The sequence below is a fragment of the Bufo gargarizans genome, chromosome 3, assembly GCF_014858855.1.
Source record: "Bufo gargarizans isolate SCDJY-AF-19 chromosome 3, ASM1485885v1, whole genome shotgun sequence".
Classification (NCBI taxonomy): Eukaryota; Metazoa; Chordata; class Amphibia; order Anura; family Bufonidae; genus Bufo; species Bufo gargarizans.
The window spans coordinates 516,841,180-516,862,536 of NC_058082.1; the positions used below are offsets into that span (position 1 = coordinate 516,841,180).

Sequence of the window (21,357 nt, forward strand, 5' to 3'; positions counted from 1 at the left end):
CTTTTCTGTGGATTTTAACAACCCCCATTGAAGTGAGTGTCTTCATGAGATACCCCTTTCATTTACTTCCTTCCATGTGTTATAATGGACGAAATCAATTTTTTTTACTGCAGCAAAAGTAATTGAGTATATGGTAATAGATATGTAAAAGGAAAGGAATGAGATATATTCTGCTGAGAAACCTAATGAAGGAGAAGTAACAGCTCATTCGTTCAGGTTATATAAGACGGTGTTTGCCAGTGTTGGCTGACACTGAATAGCCTTCTCCCAAATGCCTTTGAAATTAATCCATTGGCTTTCAAGTCAGACAAAGCCTGTTGGGGCTAAGAGATGATTGCCTTTCATCCATTTAACCATCCAGACAGCTATTTTCATGCTATCATTAACCCCATTCAGCACCTTGTGATTTTCCATTTTTGCTTTTTACTTCTTGCCTCCCCTGAGCCCTGTATGAGGGCTTGTTTTTAGCGGGGCGAGTTGTACTTTGTAATGGAACAATCTATAAAGGTGTTGTGTCATCGAGAGCATTGGTGCCACTAATGTCTGATAGCTGCGAGTCCTACCTCTGGGACCCACAGCTATCTCTTAAACGGAGCCCACTAAGTGAAGGAGAGTGGACCCTGCATGTACACCCGCCCTCTATTAATTTCTATGGGAGCGCCAAAAAAATAAAAAATAAATGGGAAACGCACCGCACAGGTGTGGCCACTGCTCCGTTCACTTCTATGATTTTGTCTTGTTTTTACAGTAAGGGTCCATTCACACGTCCTGTTTTTTTTCATCCTGAAAAACGGTCCGTTTTTTGCGGATCCGTTGTTCCTGAAAATGTTTCCGTATGTCATCCGTTTTTTGCGGATCCGCAAAAAACGGAAACATGTATACATTTCAATAATCAAATAAAGTTGTTTGGATTTCTTTGAAAAAAAATTGAAAAAATAAAATAAAAAATTTGTTATGTGTTTCCAGGAACGGAATCCGCAAAAAACGGATGACATACGGAATGACATCCGAATGTCATCCGTTTTTTGCGGATCCATTGACTTTGTATTGTACCAGGATCCGATTTTTCAGGACAAGAATAGGACATGTTTTATATTTAAACGGACATGCGGAACGGAACAACGGAAACGGACAGCACACATTGTGCTGTCCGATTTTTTCCAGGACCCATTGAAAATGAATGGGTCCAGATCTGGTCCTGATCTGTTCCTGAAAAAACGGAACAGATCAGGAAAGAAAAAACGGACATGTGAATGGACCCTAAAGCTGACCTGTTAGGCCTCTTTCACACTACAGTATTTTGCGTTCCGTATACGGTCCGTTTTTTGCGGTCCGTATACGGTCCGTATACGGAACCATTCATTTCAATGGTTCCGCAAAAAAACGGAATGTGTTCCGTATGCATTCCGTTTCCGTATTTCCGTTTTTCCGTTCCGTTGAAAAGATAGAACATGTCCTATATTTGGCCGCAAATCACAGTCCGTGGCTCCATTCAAGTCAATGGGTCCGCAAAAAAAACGGAACACATACGGAAATGCATCCGTATGTCTTCCGTATCCGTTCCGTTTTTTGCGGAACCATCTATTGAAAATGTTATGCCCAGCCCAATTTTTAATATGAAATTACTGTATACTGTATTTGCCATACGGAAAAACGGAACGGAACAACGGAACGGAAACGGAACCACAACGGAAGCAAAAAACGGAACAACGGATCCGTGAAAAACGGAACGCAAAACACTGAATTCAACATACTGTAGTGTGAAAGAGGCCTTATGCTCATTCTTTGGGTCAGTATAATTACAGCAATAACACATTTATATAGTTCTTCTTGTGTTTTAATATTAAACATTTTTTCATTTTCATTGTCATAGTCTGACCCACATAAACTTTTTAAAGTTCTGTCTTCAAAGCTGTGCAGGGAATATTATATTTTTTGTGCTATTTTAAAAGACCAGAAAGGGTCTTTTAAAATCAGTTCCAAAGTAAGCATACGGCCATGTAGGGTATGCAACCCGAAAGATAACGATACCTTTTCTTGTGAAAATCTGGTCATTGGATTCAGATTATTTTTTTTCTTTTTACAGAAATTTTTGTGCAGGATTTCAGGTGGAAATACTCCATTAAGTGCACCATCGCTCCCCAGTTACACTGCTCAAAGGGATTCTATCACCAGATTTAACCCTATTAACCCCATAGGGACACAGCCTTATTTCACCTTAAGGACCAGGCCATTTTTTGCAAATCTGACCACTGCCTGGGCGGCGGCTACAACTCTCCGGACTCAAGTGCTGCAGCCTCTGCTTTATGCGCATGCGCCGGGCACTTGAGTCGGGAGAGTTGTAGTCGCCGCCCAGCTAAGTGAATATTGATGAGCTGGGCGGGGCTTCAGAACGGCAGTTAGGAGCGGCTGGCTGGGCGCATTTTGTGATGAAACGCCGCCCCTTGGGCAGATTGGTGACCGGACAAGCAGGTTATATAACTTTATATTTTGGTACTTATAAGGTGGACAGGGGGGATACTTAGATAATTTTAATAGACTTTATAAGACCTGTACTCACGTGTATATATATACCTAAATATGCTAATTGGGGCTGTCAGTGTCCCTTTAAGTGCTGATAACTTTAAAACGCTTTGACTTATCCAGGCCGTTCTGAGATAGTTTTTTCGTCACATATTGTACTTCATGACACTGGTAAAATGAAGTCCCCAAATTTTTTTTTTTCCACAAAATAATACCTAATTTACCCAAAATTTGGAAAAATTAGCAAATTTCAAAGTTTCAGTTTCTCTACTTCTGTATTACATAGTAATACCCCCAAAAATTGCGATGACTTTACATTCCCCATATGTCTACTTCATGTTCGAATTATTTTGGGAATGATATTTTATTTTTTGGGGATGTTACAAGGCTTAGAAGTTTAGAAGCAAATCTTGTAATTTTTCAGAAATTTACAAAAACCCAATTTTTAGGGACCAGTTCAGGTCTGAAGTCACTTTGCGAGGCTTACATAATAGAAACCACCCAAAAATGACCCCATCTAAGAAATTACACCCCTCAAGGTATTCAAAACTGATTTTACATACGTTGTTAACCCTTTAGGTGTTGCACAAGAGTTATTGACAAATGGGGATGAAATTTGAGAATTTCATTTTTTTGTCTAATTTTCCATTTTAACCCATTTTTTCCACTAACAAAGCAAGGGTTAACAGCCAAACAAGACTGTATCTCTATTGCCCTGACTCTGCCGTTTACAGAAACACCCAATATGTGGCCGTAAACTACTGTACGGCCACACAGCGGGGCGTAGAGTGAAAGGTGCGCCATTTGGTTTTTGGAGTGCAGGATTATTATTATTTTTTTGTGTACGATTTTTATGGACCAGTTTATTTACACCGTGTCCTGTGTCAACCCCCCTGATGCACCCCTGGAGTAGAAACTCCCTAAAAGTGACCCCATCTAAGAAGGTACACCCTCAAGATATTCAAAACTGATTTTACATACGTTGTTAACCCTTTAGGTGTTGCACAAGAGTTATTGGCAAATGGGGAAAAAAAAAGAATTGTTTTGTCACCTTACATAACAAAAAGTTTAATAGCAAGCTATCAAAAAGTCATATAGCCCCAAATAGTGCCAATAAAACCGTCCGCTCGGTCCTCAAAAAATGAGCCCCCACATAAGATAATCGGATAAAAAATAAATAAATGACACTTAGACTTTAGAGATACAAAAATCAAAAACCTAAATAATTGTAAAAAAAGTAGACTTATTAGGTATCGCCGCATCCGTAAGAATCTCCTCTATAAAAATATGCCATGACCTAACCCCCCCCAGGTTAACATGGTTAAAAAAAAAAAAAAAACTGCCAAAAACTCAATTTTTGGCACTTTTCCATTTCAATCCGTTTTTTTCGGTAACAAAACAAGGGTTAACAACCAAACAAAAGTTAATATTTATTACCCTGATACTGCAGTTTACAGAAATGCCACATTTGTGGTCGTAAACTGCTGTATCAGTAAAAGGGAGGCCGCAAAAGGAAAGGACCGACATGGTTTCCAGAAGGCCGATTTTGATGGCCTTTTTTATTGACACCATATCCCTTTTGTAGCCCCCCTGATGTCCCCCTAGAGTAAAAACTCCCTAAAAGTGACCCCATCTAAGAAACTACACCCCTCAAGGTATTCAAAACTGATTATACAAACTTTAGTAACCCTTTAGGTGTTCCTCAACAGTTAATGGCAAATGGAGATTAAATTTCAGAATTTCAATTTTTGGTAACCTTGCCTCACAAAAATGTAATATAGAGCAACCAAAAATCATATGTACCCTAAAAATAGTCCCCAAACGAATGCCACCTTATCCCGTAGTTTCTAAAATGGGGTCCCTTTTAGGGAGTTTCTACTCCAGGGGTGCATCAGGGGGGTTGAAACAGGACACGGTGTAAATAAATCGGTCCATAAAAATCAGCCCTCCAAAAACCAAACGGCGCACTTTTCACTCTACGCCCCGCTGTGTGGCCGTACAGTAGTTTACGGCCACATATTGGGTGTTTCTGTAAATGGCAGAGTCAGGGCAATAAAGATACAGTCTTGTTTGGCTGTTAACCCTTGCTTTGTTAGTGGAAAAAATGGGTTAAAATGGAAAAAAAAAAAAAAAATGAAATTCTTAGATTTCATCCCCATTTGCCAATAACTCTTGTGCAACACCTAAAGGGTTAACAACGTATGTAAAATCAGTTTTGAATATCTTGAGGGGTGTACCTTCTTAGATGGGGTCACTTTTAGGGAGTTTCTACTCCAGGGGTGCATCAGGGGGGTTGACACAGGACACGGTGTAAATAAACTGGTCCATAAAAATCGTACACAAAAAAATAATAATAATCCTGCACCCCAAAAAATGTGATGTGCTAATGTCAGCTAAACCTAACTAGCCTATTCCTACTTTTATCTATGCCAAAAAACTAACTTTTATAATATGCTAATTCACCTCTAGGAACGGGGGGGGGGGGGGATCTCGCACCGTTTAGTATTCGACACAGGTGTGGTGTAGGAAGCTGGCAGCCTGCGAGCAAGATTTCACCAGAGCACAGGGCTGGCAGACAGATGCGAGCGCTGCCTGGCCCTGTCAATCAGGACTTGGAGGGAGGCGACAAAGGTGGGAGAACGGAGCCTCTAGGCGCAGGAACAACGCACCCCCGCGCTCCTAGAGGCTAATTAGCATGTTATAAAAGTTAGATTTCTGGTGTAACGGCATAAATAAAAGTAGGAATAGGCTAGATAGGTTTAGCTGACATTAGCACATCACTGTCAGCTAGCTTAATAGGGTTAAGGCTCCATTCACACGTCCGCAATGTGTTTTGCGGATACACAGAGCCACGGATCCGCAAAAGACGGAAAGCGGCAATGTGCATTCCACATTTTGCGGACCGCACATTGCCGGCACTAATTGAATATGCCTGTTCTTGTCCGCAATTGCGGACAAGAATAGGACATGTTCTATTTTTCTGCGGAAACGGAAGCACGGATGCAGAAGTGCGGATCCGCAAATGTGCAAAATTGCGGAACGGATGCGGATCCATTTTGCGAACGTGTGAATGGACCCTAAATCTGGTGACAGAAACTCTTTAATGCCTCCCCTTTTGTTTGACTGCCAGTCCCTGAGGTGTCAGAACTGGTTGCGATGTCATAGGGGAAGCCATGTGAACCAAACAGAAAGCCCTACCAAGCATTGGGACAGATTTAAAGGGGTTTTCCAGGTGTTTTTTACTGTTCAGTGGGGGTCCACTGTTTGAAAAGGCAGCGGTGCTTACAGCTTCCAAGCGGACATGAAACAGTTCAGTCAGTTACATAGGTACAAATCTGTTGATAGACACCCTTTAAATACATAAAAATCTGGGTTTTACCGCACTTTGGTTAATACGAGCTTTTAAAATGTGTTTTTCCTCCAGTTATAAAGTTGGCAGTGGCACCACAAAAACGTTACATCACCATCCAGGCTGGGTGGTTGGGATATGTGAAACTCTGGAAATTATCAAACAGAAAACTAGTATTTCTCTCCGTACTGTACATTTACGCCTCAGGCTTTTGCCTTCAGTTTGTAGGACTGGAAGTTGCTTTCACTGTCCTCCATCTTTAAGGGGATCTGTCACTAGTGACATCCCTATCAAACTGTTTGCATAGACACATACAGGGGTGCACCACCAATAAAGGAAGGTGAGGAGATTGCCTCAGGCAGCAGAAGAGCCATGGGCAATGAGGGCTTCCATTGTGGAAACGCTCATCTCTACATATTTGTGACGGACTGAACCATCACTGGGGCTGCTGGAGAGGCCTGAGAGCTAGCCTCCTTCCTATGGACTATGAACCCAGAACAATGGAGACCCCTTCCCCCCGCTCATTATTCTACAACGGGAAAAATGGGTAGTTTCTGCATGTGAGTGATTACATTATCCCATTGTGTTGATTAATTGTCTCAGTCTTCCACAAGGTCCCCCATGGGAGTGTCCCTTGTTGGAAGACCTGCATAAAAGGCTGGCATGTAGCCTCATTAAATGTCCTGTTCTACCCTTTATGAAGTCTGGGCTCATGTTTGGGGGATTGGAGAACAACACTCTGGGGATTGCTATAATCATTATACTCTCCAGAGTATAATCCCTAGATCTTGTAAGAGCTGTTCCTGCATCGCTCTCTGAAGGAAGAGAGGTCTACCCACTGGAGGCCTTGTCGTAGGTCCAGGGTGGGTAGAAGACGGCGAGATCCCAACCAAGCTGCGGTGGTTTGTGGGGTCGGCAGTGCTTACAGTGTCGAGTGGAGTGCTTCGAGTCCTCGGGAAGCACTAGGAGCATCCATCAATGGAGGTGCCAGGAGATCTGTTACAATATTCATCTACATCGCTGTACACAGGACAGCAATACAGTTGAATGCCGCGACGGGGCATGGCAGCGATGTCTCCCTGGCCCACCGTTTCCTCTAATAGGCTTTAGTCCTAGTTCCTGTTATTAGAGGCCGGTGTCATTATTATCGCGCTGCCTGAGCCGGGCTGCATAGAGCTCAGGGCACAGACTAGAAGAGGTCTGTGTCTTGCACTCTATCGCTGACAGCAGAATGGAGGTAAATATTTGAGTTTATTTTTTTTATTTTGCAGCATGCGTTGGGCCCCAATGGGGTGGGGGTCATTATTTTGTAATTGGAGAAAGCACTATGGGGACATTGCGGCTGTAAAAAGAAGCATTTTTGTACTGGCACACATTATAAGGGGGCCACTAGGAGGAAATTCTGGGGGCACTAAAAGGGGGTTGTTTTTGTACTGACACACGTTATAAGGGAGCATTTTTTATACTGGCACATAGTGGGGTATTTTTTGTACTTAAGGCACATTGTAATGGAGCATTTTTGTACTGGCACACATTCTAAGGTGGCCACTATGGGGACATTTCTTCTACATGCGGCACGAAAAGGGCTTTTTTTGTACTGGCACATGTCAAGAGAGCATTTTTTGTATTGGAACACATAAGAGGATATTTTGTACTTCCACACATTATAGGGGAGCATTTTTGTACTGTCACACATTGCAAGTGGGAATTATTTTACTGGCAAACATTATAAGGGGTCATGTTTTGTACAGGCACACATTATAGGGGAAATTATTACTACAGGGGGCACTATTACATCTGGCGGCAAAATGAGGGGGTGGGTGCCATTGCACCTTTTCTCCCCTGAGGGACCACCTTCTATATTTCTTTATTGGCAAAATGAGGGGCATTATTACTATTGGGTGCACTGTTACCACAGAGAATTATTACTATTGGTGGGACTCTTAAATTGGGAGGCACCCTGGTACAGTATCAGTTTAGCACAATATTTTGTGTGTATGTGTGTATATATATATATATATATATATATATACATCGCATGCCAGCCATCATTTTTGGGAGTTTAATGAGTGTGGGTTTCTTATTGAGTTCAACTGGAGCCATACAAATCCTAAATATATTATTATGACACTAATAGGGCTGAAACGATTACTCGATTGAATCAAGTAATTCGACACCCAAAAATCCTTGATGCAAATTTTTAGCATCGAGAATTCGTTTGTGTCATGTGACCACGAAGCGGGAGTGAAGCGCTTGCTATCACTCACTGCTCCGTGGTCACCCGCCTGCCCGTAACGCATTGCACTGTATCCTGACACATCGTCAGGTCATAGTGAGCGTAAGTGCTAGCTTTGACGCGATGTTGTGTGATGTCAGGACGGCAGTGCAGTGCGCAGAGAAGAAAATGGAGGAGCTGTGGAGCAGAGCCCCTATAGGAAAGGTAAGTACTGGTGCTGGGGACATGGCCAAGAGGGAGAGATGGTGGCACTGGGGGGAAAGCTGGGGGCAGTTGGTGGCACTGGGGTGCAAGCTGTTGGCACTAGGGGGGCAAGCTGGTGGCACTGGGGGGCAAGTTGGTGGCACTGGGTGGCAGCTGGTGGCACTGAGGGGGCAGCTGATGGCACTGGGGGGAGCCTGATGGCACTGAGGTGGCAGCTGGTGGCACTGAGGAGGCAGCTGATGGCACGGGGGGGGGAAGCTTATGGCACGGGGGGAAGCTGATGGCATGGGGGGGCTGATGAGTTTTTATAAAGAAAAACTTTTTTTATACGTTTTTGTTATTAGAGTACTCAATAGAATACTGGATTACAAAAATATTCGATAGCTGCAGCTCTAGACACTAATCATCATACATAGAATTGTGGATTTAAATACTAAGCACCCTTTAAGGATCATTTTCCATGAACAACCTCTTGAGGTTTTACCAATATATAATGCTATATTTTCAGAGGGCACTTGTGTTCCCCTTTATTGAATCCATTTCTAGATTCATAGCATCACATACTGTTACTCTACCAAGTTGCATATAAATCCTTAATAGGCCTTTTATGTTTGTTTAGCCAGTCAAGGAGAATATTGAGTCAGCTTTGGTTTTAATTAGCAGAGTTGGAAACAATGTCGTCATTGTGGTTTTAGAACGTGGTCTGCCGACCTGAACCCAAAAATATACCATTCAGAAGAATTTCTGCATAATTGTAATGTATGGGATGACATTTTCTCATGTCAGACTAAAAGAAAAATACAGCAGCTGCTGAAGAAGTTTTAAAAATGACTATTTGTACTTTTGTATTTCTACTTCCAATAATTTATGGGTTTTCTTTACCAGCTATCTTACTTTCTCTTTTCTGTGCCACTAGCTCACCAAGGGAGTGCGATGTAACATGAATGAGACATGGCTTAGTAGGAAATGGGAATGGCAAAGCTGCAACATTTCGCTCTACGATTCTGGGTAAATTTCTGTAGCAAAGTAATTATATATATATATATATATATATATATATATATATATTCAAATCAACCCTTTTCTCCATTTTGCTAAAGAAAAAAAATACCAAATAAAGATCATTGGTATTGCGTTGTCCAAAAATCACTCATAAATTAAAATAAAAGTATTCACCGCATGGGTGTATGGTGAAATGGAAGAAAAGCAAAAAGGCTGATTTGCTGTTTTTTTGTTGCTTTACCTCCCCAAAAAATGTAATTTAAAAAAATGCTCAAAAAGTCATACAATCCACAAAATTCTGTAGCAATGAGAAATACAGATCACCTCTCAATAAATCAGCTCTTGCACAGTGCAGTAGACATCTGAAAATGGCGATGCAAAGATACATTTTATTATTTCTAATATTTTTATAAAAGAATTAAGACAGAAGAATAACTACAAAAATGTGGTTATTGCTATAATCATACTAACCCGCAGAATTAACATGAAGTTGTCAAACACCGCATAGGGAATGCAGTAAAAACAAAACCCATAAAACTGGTGGAATTGCATTTTTTTTCCAATTCCACACCAGAATTTGTTTTCCTAGCGTCTAGCTTCATATGCAATATTACAAAGTACAACTTGTCTGTAAAAAACAAGAGCTCATACGTCTATGTGAACGGAAACATAACAAAGTTATGGCTCCTGGAAGGAGGGGAGTAAAAAAAAAAAAAAATGAAAAAAAAAGAAAATGAACAAAAATAAATAAATCGCTACATCAGGAAGGGGTTAAAGTAACTCTGTGGTACAGCAGCCTGCAATCTGTCACTGGCAAATGCAATTATGATGCCTGTTGGCATGCTACGACATGTGGAAGCAGTGCCCCAACACATGCTGTACAGCAGGCATCCTCAAACTGCAGCCCTCCAGCTGTTGTAAAACTACAACTCCCACAATGCCCTGCTGTAGCCTGATACCTGTAGGCTGTTCGGGCATGCTGGGAGTTGTAGTTTTGCAATTGTATTATAGCATGCAAGAAAGCCTTGGAAATTGTGAAATGCCCTGGCAGACTGCAAGTTTACTGTTCAATTATTCCTGCTGGTGAAGAGAGGGCATTCAGTATATATCTATGAACCGTTACTTTGCACCAAACCACAGCCTTACGTTAAGTGAAATCTTTAATAATTATGTAATCTTGGGATGTTATCCTAGACAAAAATAAATGAAAAGCAGTAGTGACAGGACTTACCGCAGTGCAGGGAGGAATCTGTCTGTACTACCGTTGAGATGTAGATCCAGTCTTCCTTTCTCCACTTTATAACTTTCCCATCAACGCATTTCTGAAAAAGGGACGTTTGTGCTCTGTCCCACATCCGGAACATGTAGATATTACCGACTAACCCAACAGATGCTGAGGCATTTATGTCTTTAAAGTGCGAGCAGCCGAGGACCACACTGCCACCTCCGTCTAGTTTGGTGCTGTTCTCCAGTTTGCGGCTTTCTTTTAATGTACCATCCAGATAAAATCCCATGGAGTCATTGCTGCCATCCCACATAATGCAGACCTCGTACCAAGTATGTGCTTTTAGTCTCTCAAACACAGTTATCTCAGTGCCGAACATCCATATTTTCATGCTGCTGCTGTCACCAAGAAGACCAAATTCATAGGAATTGGTGGGAGAAGTAGGTAGCTGGTAGGTGAAAGCAGTCCAGGGATCAGAAGAATCCAGCTGTATGTAGGTGCACACGGTAAATTCTGTCATCTCAGGGACAGGTGTACTTAAAGTCATAATGTCCACGCATGGCGCACTAAACACAGCTTTGAAATCAAATTTAGCAGCATGAGCTAAAAAAGAAAATACGTGAGAAAGTAAGGACCAAGTACTTCTGAGCCAAAGCTAGATTAAAGAGAATGTGTCATCAGAAAATGACCTATTGTTTAAATCACATTTTTATGTTTAACATATTTTTAAAGAATTAGTGATGATATTTTTCATTTCCATGTCACTATATATATTTAAACAAAAAAAACTTAAAATCCTGCAGTTTTTGCACTGGCCACTAAGCCTAATAATAGGCAGCACTTCTTGGTCTGCACAGATCACTTTACTGCAGTTATCTGCTTAGGTACACACAGGACTAGAATGACAGATATCACCTCTGTGTAGATAACACAGTATCCTCCAGTGACAATACGTAATTGTCAGTGCTTATGTACTCTCTCCTGACCACAGTCACAGAGCATGCCTACAAAACTCTCCCAACAGAAGTTAATGAGGTCCCCTCCTGTCCATTTTGTCTATTGCCTATGTGGCTGCTGTCCCTAAATGCTCTCTCAATGCTGTTAGGACCAGCTCAGGCAAGATGGCCGCCCCTATAATCATGTTCAAGAAATAGAATTTAAAAAAATCTACAATCAGAAAATAAAAGCAGATAGGAAAAAAGGAGATGTGTTGCTATCTGGTTTTAATTGACACATTCCCTTTAAATAATACACATTCCTAGAGGACCCCCTTTTAAGGTGGTACATTTGAGATAAAGATATTCATGATTACTTTTGTTTGTTTTTTGGCAAACCTACCTCCTGGGCAGACCCACAAAGGGAAGCATCTCTGGCAAACAGCTGACCTTGCCAGAAAAAGCCCTATTACATGGTGGCCAACCAGACAAATGGCCTTGGTAGTAATATGGCTGGAGTCCGCTGGTAATAGAACCACTTGTACAGAGCAGCTTTTAGTCCTAGCTCATGGACAGGGTCCAAACTGGGAACCCCCCTCTATGATGTCTATATGCTTTGATGAGACAACCCTTTTAATGTTTTGTGAGTGGCCAAAGGAACCCCATTGTCTGACGAGTGGTTAGATTTGCATGCAAACTACAACATAAGAGTAATGCTACATTTTCTCCTAGTTTTACATTAGTCAAAGGACTAACTACTGGGCCACATTGTCCAGTGATTATACAAATGCTGGAGGGATATCAGTCCTTTGCTACTGCAGAACCTCAGCTCTGGTGACCACTTGATTTATCACATAGCAGTTTATGCAATTAAACATTTAAAAAAGTTGTACTATGGCAGCCATCTACATTACTCTTGGCACTCATGCGCATGAACGTGTTTTTTGTCTGCATCCAATCTGCCTTCTGATCCGAATGTGGAGGCATTCACTTCAATGGGGCTGTGTGCTGTCTGCATCCGTATGAGAGTTCTATAGAGGGCAGGACACTCACATAGCCAGTGTAACTTGCAGGCCGCAAAAACGGCTACAGCCGTGTGCATAAGCCCTAACCGTAAAAGCCAACTGAAGGCTACTTTTTTACAGAGCCCCATAGAAACCTCTTCAAAAACTTTAGGTCAAAGAATCATTCATTTATACCCCTTCACAGTTCTGGGAATGGAAATTGTAGGCCAGTGCATTTATTTTAATTTGCCATAGCTGGATCCAAAAGCCACACAGTAATTGAAAACTATAATTTCCTTTAAAAAATGTGATGCTTGGACTTACTCCAAGTGATGACAAATTCTAATTAAACAGAAAAATGTCAGGTTTTTATAAATATATTTAGAAAAATATACCCAAACCAAGCATCTGAATTTGTATAAAGAAATATTTTCCAATGTGCTCATGCACACGACTGTATGTATTTTGCGATCCACAAAACACGGATCCGCATTCATGTGCATTCCATATTTTGCGGAACAGAACATACGGACATCTGGAAACGGAATACACATGGAGTAACGTTTTTTTTGTAGACCTATTAAAATTAATGGTTCCGCATACGGTCCCAAAAAAAAAAACGGACACAGAAAGAAAATACATTCGTGTGCATGAGCCCTACCAGATGTAGGTTTGTTATACATTATAATACAGAACATTTCATATAGTACAATACCTCACCCTTTAGTGAGCAGACTGAAGGAAGCGCTGTTCTTTTTCAGCCCTCCTAAATTATCAGAATTAAAAAAAGGTACATACTTACCCCCTCATCTCTTTAAATTGTAGAATCTCAGGGGGACATTTACTAAAATCGGCATATTATATCTGTCCTAATCACACGATTACACGACCACTGCTACCTCTTCAACCAGCTAATCAGCAGGGGTGCTGGGAGTCCGACCCCCGTCAATCTGATATTGATGACCTCTCCCGAGGATAGGTGATCAATATCCTAGCACTGTACAACCCCTTTAAGAGATGTAAACCTGTGATATGAGTAGGGGAAGGATTTAGACCTGTGTGTAATATGCCGGTTTTAGTAAATGCCCCCCTGAGATTCTACAATTTAAAGAGAGGAGGGGGGTAAGTATGTATCTATTTTAATTCTGATAATTTAGGAGGGCTTCCTTCAGTCTGTTCGCAGCATTAGGCCTCTTTCACACGGGCGAGATTTCCGCGCGGGTGCAATGCGTGAGGTGAACGCATTGCACCCGCACTGAATCCGGACCCATTAATTTCTATGGGGCTGTGCACATGAGCGGTGATTTTCACGTTACGTGAAAATCGCAGCATATTCTATATTCTGCGTTTTTCACGCAACGCAGGCCCCATAAAAGTGAATGGGGCTGCATGAAAATCGCAAGCATCCACAAGCAAGTGCGGATGCGGTGCGATTTTCACGCACAGTTGCTAGGAGACAATTTGGATGGGGACCCGATCTTTATTATTTTCCCTTATAACATGGTTATAAGGGAAAATAATAGCATTCTGAATACAGAATGCATAGTACAATAGGGCTGGAGGGGTTAAAAAAAATTAAAAATCATTTAACTCACCTTAATCCACTTGTTTGCGCAGCCCGACTTCTCTTCTGTCTTCTTTGAGGAATAGGACCTTTGATGACGTTCCTACGCTCGTCACGTGGTCCGTCACATGATCCATGACCATGTGATGAGCGCAGTGACGTCATCAAAGGTCCTTTTCCTCACAGAAGAAGACAGAAGAGATGCCGGCTGCGCGAACAAGTGGATTAAGGTGAGTTAAATTATTTTTAATTTTTTTTAACCCCTCCAGCCCTATTGTACTATGCATTCTGTATTCAGAATGCGATTATTTTCCCTTATAACCATGTTATAAGGGGAAATAATACAATCTAAACAACCTTGAACCCAAACCTGAACTTCTGTGAAGTAGTTCGGGTCTGGGTACCACATTCAGGTTTTTTATCATGCACGTGCAAAACACATTTCACCCGTGAGATAAAAACTGAACAACGGAACGCAATCGCAGTCAAAACTGACTGCAATTGGGTACCTACTCGCGCGGGTTTGCCGCAACGCATCCGGACCTTATCCGGATAAGCTCATGTGAAAGAGGCCTTAAGGTATTGTAGATATCCGATGTACAAGTTCTGTATAAAACGCTCTATATTATAATGTATGACAAAACTATTACATTGGAATATATTTACAAAAAACTGTCATTTTTCTGTTTAATTAGAATTTGTCATTACTTGGATTAAGTCCACGCATAAAATTTTTTAAAGAATATTATAGCTTCCAATTACTGTGCGGCTGTCTCTGCACAACCCCTTTAATAATTGTGGGACATCTGTGCAGCTCCATGCGCCAAAACGGAACTCTACACCAGCAAAGGAGCTGGTGTAGATTTCTAGTATAGCTTATACCAGTTTTCTGGCGTAGATAATAACAGATGAGACGGGCTATGCCAGCCGTGCACTGCCTGCTCCCAGCTCCACTTTGGGGCTCCAAACCCCCAAAAAGTCACTAAATTTTGTGCTCCAAACATTGGGACTTTTTTGGTGCCAGTTTTCTGGTATACAGGGGATAATTAATGTCCCAACCCCAGTATCTAAGGCTCATGGACTCACAAATGCTCTTTTATGGTACATCCACATGGGACAGACATGCTGCAGCTTTTCTTCAGCAGAGCTGCCTGCACAAAATCAGCAGCATTTTACCCTGGCAGCCGAACGGATAAGAGTTTTTTAAAATATCATCCACATACTGCAAAAAATTTCCAGAACGGAATCTGCATATTACTTGAGGTGCAGATTTTAAATTTGCAACATGTCAATTTATGTTGCAGGTTTTCACAGCAGATTTCACCATTTGAAAACCCGAAAAATATATAGGGTGTGACCTCCCCTAAAAATCTGCAGCATTTGGTGTGGATTCGCAGATACATTGCAATTATTCCACTGGGTAAAAACCATAGCATCTACGTCCTGTTTCGAGCAAGAGCATGGCGCTGGTTATGGACATGCTACTGTAGATACACTATATTTGATACTACCAAAAAATATACTATTTATATGCTTGACAATTCCTCAGTGAGGGACTCACTGTGCCAGATCCCCACCAACCAGACACCGCTCATCTATATGATATCAGAGCTTATGGTAGGAAGGTGGGCAAGGTTTAGATCCAGCCTGAAGAAAGTTAATACGTCAAGCTTTTCACTCCTTTTATAATCTACATCACTTCAAGTGACAAAACGTAGCTTAACGGGTAGGAGATATCTCCTGAAACCTTCTGTTACATAAAGATCAAGCATTCAAAACCCAGTTGTGGCATACAGGTGCAGCCTCTGCGTGATCAGGAGAAGTCATGTCGTGCATGCGCTGTCTCCCCACCCAAAACAAGCTTTACCCTAAAAGCAGCCACATTCCTTTCTTAGTCACAAATGTTGAAATATATCTTCTATTGTCATCATGTTACTGTCATTCCTCCTTTACAGAAATAACTGTACACGCCCGCTTGTAGACGCAAATAGGTGTAGGTAGGTGACAGGTTAAGCGAAAAGATCATTTCCTGAAGCTGGTCTGCTTAAAGGGACCCTGTCATCGGGATTTTGGGAATAGAGCTGAGGACATGGATTGCTAGATCGCTGCTAGCACATCCGCAATATCCATTCCCCATAGCTCTGTGTGCTTTTATTGTGTCAAAAAAAGATTTTTTATATATATATATATACGCGAGCTAGAGCATGCACAGTGTCGGCATAGTGTTCCTTCCCTGTGCTGGCATCAGCCTCAGGGAACAAACCGCGCATGCGCTAGCTCACGCATTGCGAGAATACAGCACTCTAGCTTTATGGCGTCGGGGAGCAAGGAGGAGATTCGGAGGATGCGCTGGGACTCCTCTCTGAAGCATGGAGGAGACAGGACTCATCTAAGGCTCATTTACATATATGGCGAGAACATTTATTTTAGGTTTTTCTCTGAACTGATAGTTCGTTCAGAATTGATTTTAATATCATTATTAATGTATTAAAAAGTATTTTTTAGAAAAGTGAGTGGATAAATAAGCTTAGAAAGTGATGACAGGTTTCCTTTAAGCTAAAGAACTATCTGTGGTCACGGACATTTTTCCAACGTGAGTTGTGACGTAAGCATAGCCACAAATGTATTATGTATACCCGACCCTTGGGCTGCTGCTGGTGGAACTTAGACTCTGGTAAAAGATTAATTGAAAGATTGGACAGAGTTCAAGAAGATACTAAGTGGAGTGCCGCACCTAAACTCCTCTAGACTTCCCTCCAGAGTCCAGCGCTGCGCATTCTTTATGTGGGTGTATACAAAAAGAACGATATTGGTGCCTTCTAGACACAGATTTATTAAGGCATGTACATAAAAATCGTTTCCCAACATTATTCGAGATGTGAGGTGGGTCCTATTACCCGATATTTTTCCTGTTATTCTGAGAATGGTTAAAGGGAACCCGTCAGTAGATTCATGCTGCTCTTCCCATGACATATTGACAGGTTCCCTCTCTACAAAGAGAACAGCATTAAAAAGAGTCAGGCATGATGGGAAGAGCGTTTTCGCTGGGTGGTCCCCCTCTGGCTTCTCCCCACCCAGCTTGATTGACAGGTTTCTCCCTATAGAAGGACAGGCGCTGACCCAGTAGAGACCTCTACTGGGACAGTATTTTCTATGTTCTTTGGAAAGAAGGACCCTGTCTCTGTTTCATGCTGCCAGTGGTTAGGGTATCATGAATGGAGTGACGGGTCCTCTTGACTGTCCTTTCACGCTGTATTTGCTTGTAGTGGGAAGTGGCTTATAAAATGACAAAAAAACTAACTAACTGGGAGCCTGCATTTCTTACCTGTCAGAAGGCACATCAGTATACATATCGGCTGGATATTCTTTAATTTCACAGGGCGATGCCTTGCTTTGCCAGTTATTGCACTTAGGAAACCACGGAGCAACATCCTGTATAACACAAAACAGACACTGGACATCACCAATACTGCCAATCACGGGAGATATATTTCACAGAGTATTCGGAACATCTGGCTGAGGAGGAAAGATAACATTCTGGGCATAGTTTTGCTTCCTCACATGGGCATATTAAGCGTTCAATAAAACTCTAGAATTGAAAAATAAATGAATTTCGAGGGTTGTTATAGTTCTACATATCTGTTAGCTTCAAAATAATGGCAATAAATCCATAGGCGGCATTAGGAGTAGACAGACTCTACGTCAGTTTTCTTGTGTAAAAGAGCAGCTTACCTTGAGTTTGCTACTTTTCAAAGCATTTTGTGCAAAAAATGCAATTTGTGCAGACCTCGCCACTTTCTGAAAAGGTAGAAGTGTGGTGTTGGTGAGGACGTTGCCACTGGCAGATTTATCGCTATTCACTGAAAAATGCGCCACTTATGATCTGGTGTAGATCTCATTCTAGGCACACAGAGTGCACGAAGGATGCACTTAAAGTGGTTTTCTCATGATTAATGAAAAAAAAATCTGACATCATATGATACATAATCCCTTTCTAACAAACCTAAAACCAACCCCCGTACCTCACATGGATCTAGAGATCTCCCCATTCGTTGCTCCAATTGCTTTGCTAGATTTATTTCACGTTAGCTGCTCAGGGGGTGTGTCCTTTCTCAGGGAGCGTGTCTATTCTGCTGGCAGCTCAGAGGGGTTTCTTTTTCAAGGGTTGTGTCTTTTCTCAGGAGCATGTCTATTCTGCTGGCAGCTCGGGGGGGGGGGGGGGTTATTTTTCAGGGGTTGTGTCCTTTCTCATGGAGCTTGTGTATTCTGCTGGCAGCTGTGGGTTTTTTCTTTTTCAGGGTGTGTGTCCTTTCTCATGGAGCGTGTCTATTCTGCTGGCAGCTCGGGGGGTGTGTCCTTTCTCATGGAGCATGTCTATTCTGCTGGCAGCTCGGGGGGGGGGGGGGGGTTTCAGGGGTTGTGTCCTTTCTCAGGGAGCGTGTCTATTCTGCTGGCAGCTCGGGTGTTTTCTTTTTCCGGGGGTGTTTCCTTTCTCAGGGAGCGTGTCTATTCTGCTGGCAGCTCGGGTGTTTTCTTTTTCAGGGGTTGTGTCCTTTCTCAGGGAGCATGTCTATTCTGCTGGCAGCTCGGGGGGTTTCTTTTTCAGGGTTGTGTCCTTTCTCAGGGAGTGTGTCTATTCTGCTGGCAGCTGGGGGGGTTCTTTTTCAGGGGGTGTTTCCTTTCTCAGGGAGCGTGTCTATTCTGCTGGCAGCTCGGGTGTTTTATTTTTCAGGGGGTGTTTACTTTCTCAGGGAGCGTATCTATTCTGCTGGCAGCTCGGGTGTTTTCTTTTTCAGGGGGTGTGTCCTTTCTCAGGGAGCGTGTCTATTATGCTGGCAGCCTGGGGGGGGGGGTTCTTTTTCAGGGGTTGTGTCCTTTCTCAGGGAGCATGTCTATTCTGCTGGCAGCTCGGGGGGTTTCTTTTTCAGGGGTTGTGTCCTTTCTCAGGGAGTGTGTCTATTCCGCTGGCAGCTGGGGGGGTTCTTTTTCAGGGGGTGTTTCCTTTCTCAGGGAGCGTGTCTATTCTGCTGGCAGCTCGGGTGTTTTCTTTTTCAGGGGGTGTGTCCTTTCTCAGGGAGCGTGTCTATTCTGCTGGCAGCTCAGGGGGTGTGTCCTTTCTCATGGAGCATGTCTATTCTGCAGGCAGCTCGGGGGGTTTCTTTTTCAGGGGTTGTGTCCTTTCTCAGGGAGTGTGTCTATTCTGCTGGCAGGTGGGGGGGTTCTTTTTCAGGGGGTGTTTCCTTTCTCAGGGAGCGTGTCTATTCTGCTGGCAGCTCGGGTGTTTTCTTTTTCAGGGGGTGTGTCCTTTCTCAGGGAGCGTGTCTATTCTGCTGGCAGCCCGGGGGGGGGGGTTCTTTTTCAGGGGGAGTGTCCTTTCTCAGGGAGCGTGTCTATTCTGCTGGCAGCTCGGGGGGGGGGGGGGGTTCTTTTTCAGGGGTTGTGTCCTTTCTGAGGGAGCGGGTCTATTCTGCTGGTAGTTCGAGTTTTTTTTTTTCAGGGGGTGTGTCCTTTATCAGGGAGTGTGTCTATTCTGCTGGCAGCTCAGGGTGTTTTCTTTTTCCGAGGGCGGGTTTCCTTTCCCAGGGAGTGTGTCGATTCTGCTGGCAGCTCGGGGTGTTTTCTTTTTCAGGGGGTGTGTCCTTTCTCAGGGAGCGTGTCTATTCTGCTGGCAGCTGTGTTTTTTTTCTTTTTCAGGGGGTGTGTCCTTTCTCAGGGAGCGTGTCTATTCTGCTGGCAGCTTGGAGGGTTTTCTTTTTCAGGGGGGGTGTCCTTTCTCAGGGAGCGTGTCTATTCTGCTGGCAGCTCGGGTGTTTTCTTTTTCAGGGGGTGTGTCCTTTCTCAGGGAGCGTGTCTATTCTGCTGGCAGCTTGGAGGGTTTTCTTTTTCAGGGGGGGTGTCCTTTCTCAGGGAGCGTGTCTATTCTGCTGGCAGCTCGGGTGTTTTCTTTTTCAGGGGGTGTGTCCTTTCTCAGGGAACGTGTCTATTCTGCTGGCAGCTCGGGGGGGGGTTCTTTTTCAGGGGTTGTGTCCTTTCTCAGGGAGCGTGTCTATTCTGCTGACAGCTCGGGGGTTTCTTTTTCAGGGGTGTGTCCTTTATCAGGGAGTGTGTCGATTCTGCTGGCAGCTCGGGGTGTTTTCTTTTTCAGGGGTTGTGTCCTTTCTCAGGGAGCGTGTCTATTCTGCTGACAGCTCGGGGGGTTTCTTTTTCAGGGGTGTGTCCTTTATCAGGGAGTGTGTCGATTCTGCTGGCAGCTCGGGGTGTTTTCTTTTTCAGGGGGTGTTTACAGTTTACTGCAGCTGTGAGGGGAAGATATTATCTGCAAGGCAATACTCATGATAATAGTCAGTGTAGAATTGGGATATGGCTGCTCTATCGTTCTATTGATTAACCTTATTAAAGACACCCACAGAAGAGTACTGCACTTATCTGTGTGATGTGTGACGCTCTAATTTGCTCACCCACCACCATTCCCTATCTGGTTGGAATAAATGATCTAACTGAAAAAGTTAAAGGAGATGGCCCATCTCACACATTGGAGGCATATCGATAGGAGACACCACCAACGTCAGATAGGTGTAGGCCCCACCTATCTCTAGAACAGGCCAGCAAAGTGAACATCGGCCACCCTCCATTCACTTCTATGGGAGTGCTGAAAATACCTGTGCGCTGGCTTGGCTATTTCCAGAACCTGATAGAGATGAATAGAAAGGTGGCCGTGCTTGTGCTCTCTCCATTCACTTCTATGGAAGTTCCGGAAATAGCTGAGCGCGTTGGTTTGTAGGTCACATGTAGTGGATTTTGTTGCGTTTCTATTGCAAATATTCAAAAGTGAATTTTGCTGTGTTTTGGTTTTGAATTTATTCATAAATGTCCAGTAGTAATAATAAAGGAACAAAAGAGAGCAACCAGAAAAGATGCCCAGGATTACAAAGGAATGTCATGTATTTCCGTGTACTACTGAATTATGCAATCTGCAAACAATGATATCACGTACGAGTATAATTAACCCTATGACAAACAAGCTGTTATCCATGTATTCAATATCGATCTGTGCAAGCCTTTGAGAGCATACAATTATTTTGGGCACGTCCTTGACCTCTTTTAATGCCCATTATTGTCTATTGGGTGTATCCAGCACTGTGTAATAAGAGCAACACAAATGAGCGCTGAGGGAGCCGATTAATAAGAAGAGACAAGCTTAGTCGGAGCATCTAGAGTGCAGATTTTGAAAGACTCCCACGACTGGTGTCATCATCAGGTGCTACTCCTCAGTAATCCTGAACAATGACAGTCTATAACAGGGGTTTTGTTCTTC

The 21,357-nt window shown here is 42.9% G+C and overlaps 1 protein-coding gene across 9 annotated transcripts in view; it reads right to left on the reverse strand.

Moving 5' to 3' along the window:
- Nucleotides 1-21,357, reverse strand: part of ADGRG2 (adhesion G protein-coupled receptor G2) — a 177,213-nt gene that overhangs the window by 128,296 nt on the left and 27,560 nt on the right. For all 9 annotated transcript variants that reach the window (XM_044283993.1, XM_044283992.1, XM_044283990.1 and 6 more), the window contains exons 2-3: nucleotides 17,368-17,474; nucleotides 10,546-11,142 (exon numbers count right to left, since the gene is read on the reverse strand). In XM_044283993.1, coding sequence (XP_044139928.1) covers nucleotides 10,546-11,142; nucleotides 17,368-17,473 — 703 coding nt within the window. In that variant the 5' untranslated portion in view covers nucleotide 17,474. The remainder of the gene's footprint in view (nucleotides 1-10,545; nucleotides 11,143-17,367; nucleotides 17,475-21,357) is intronic.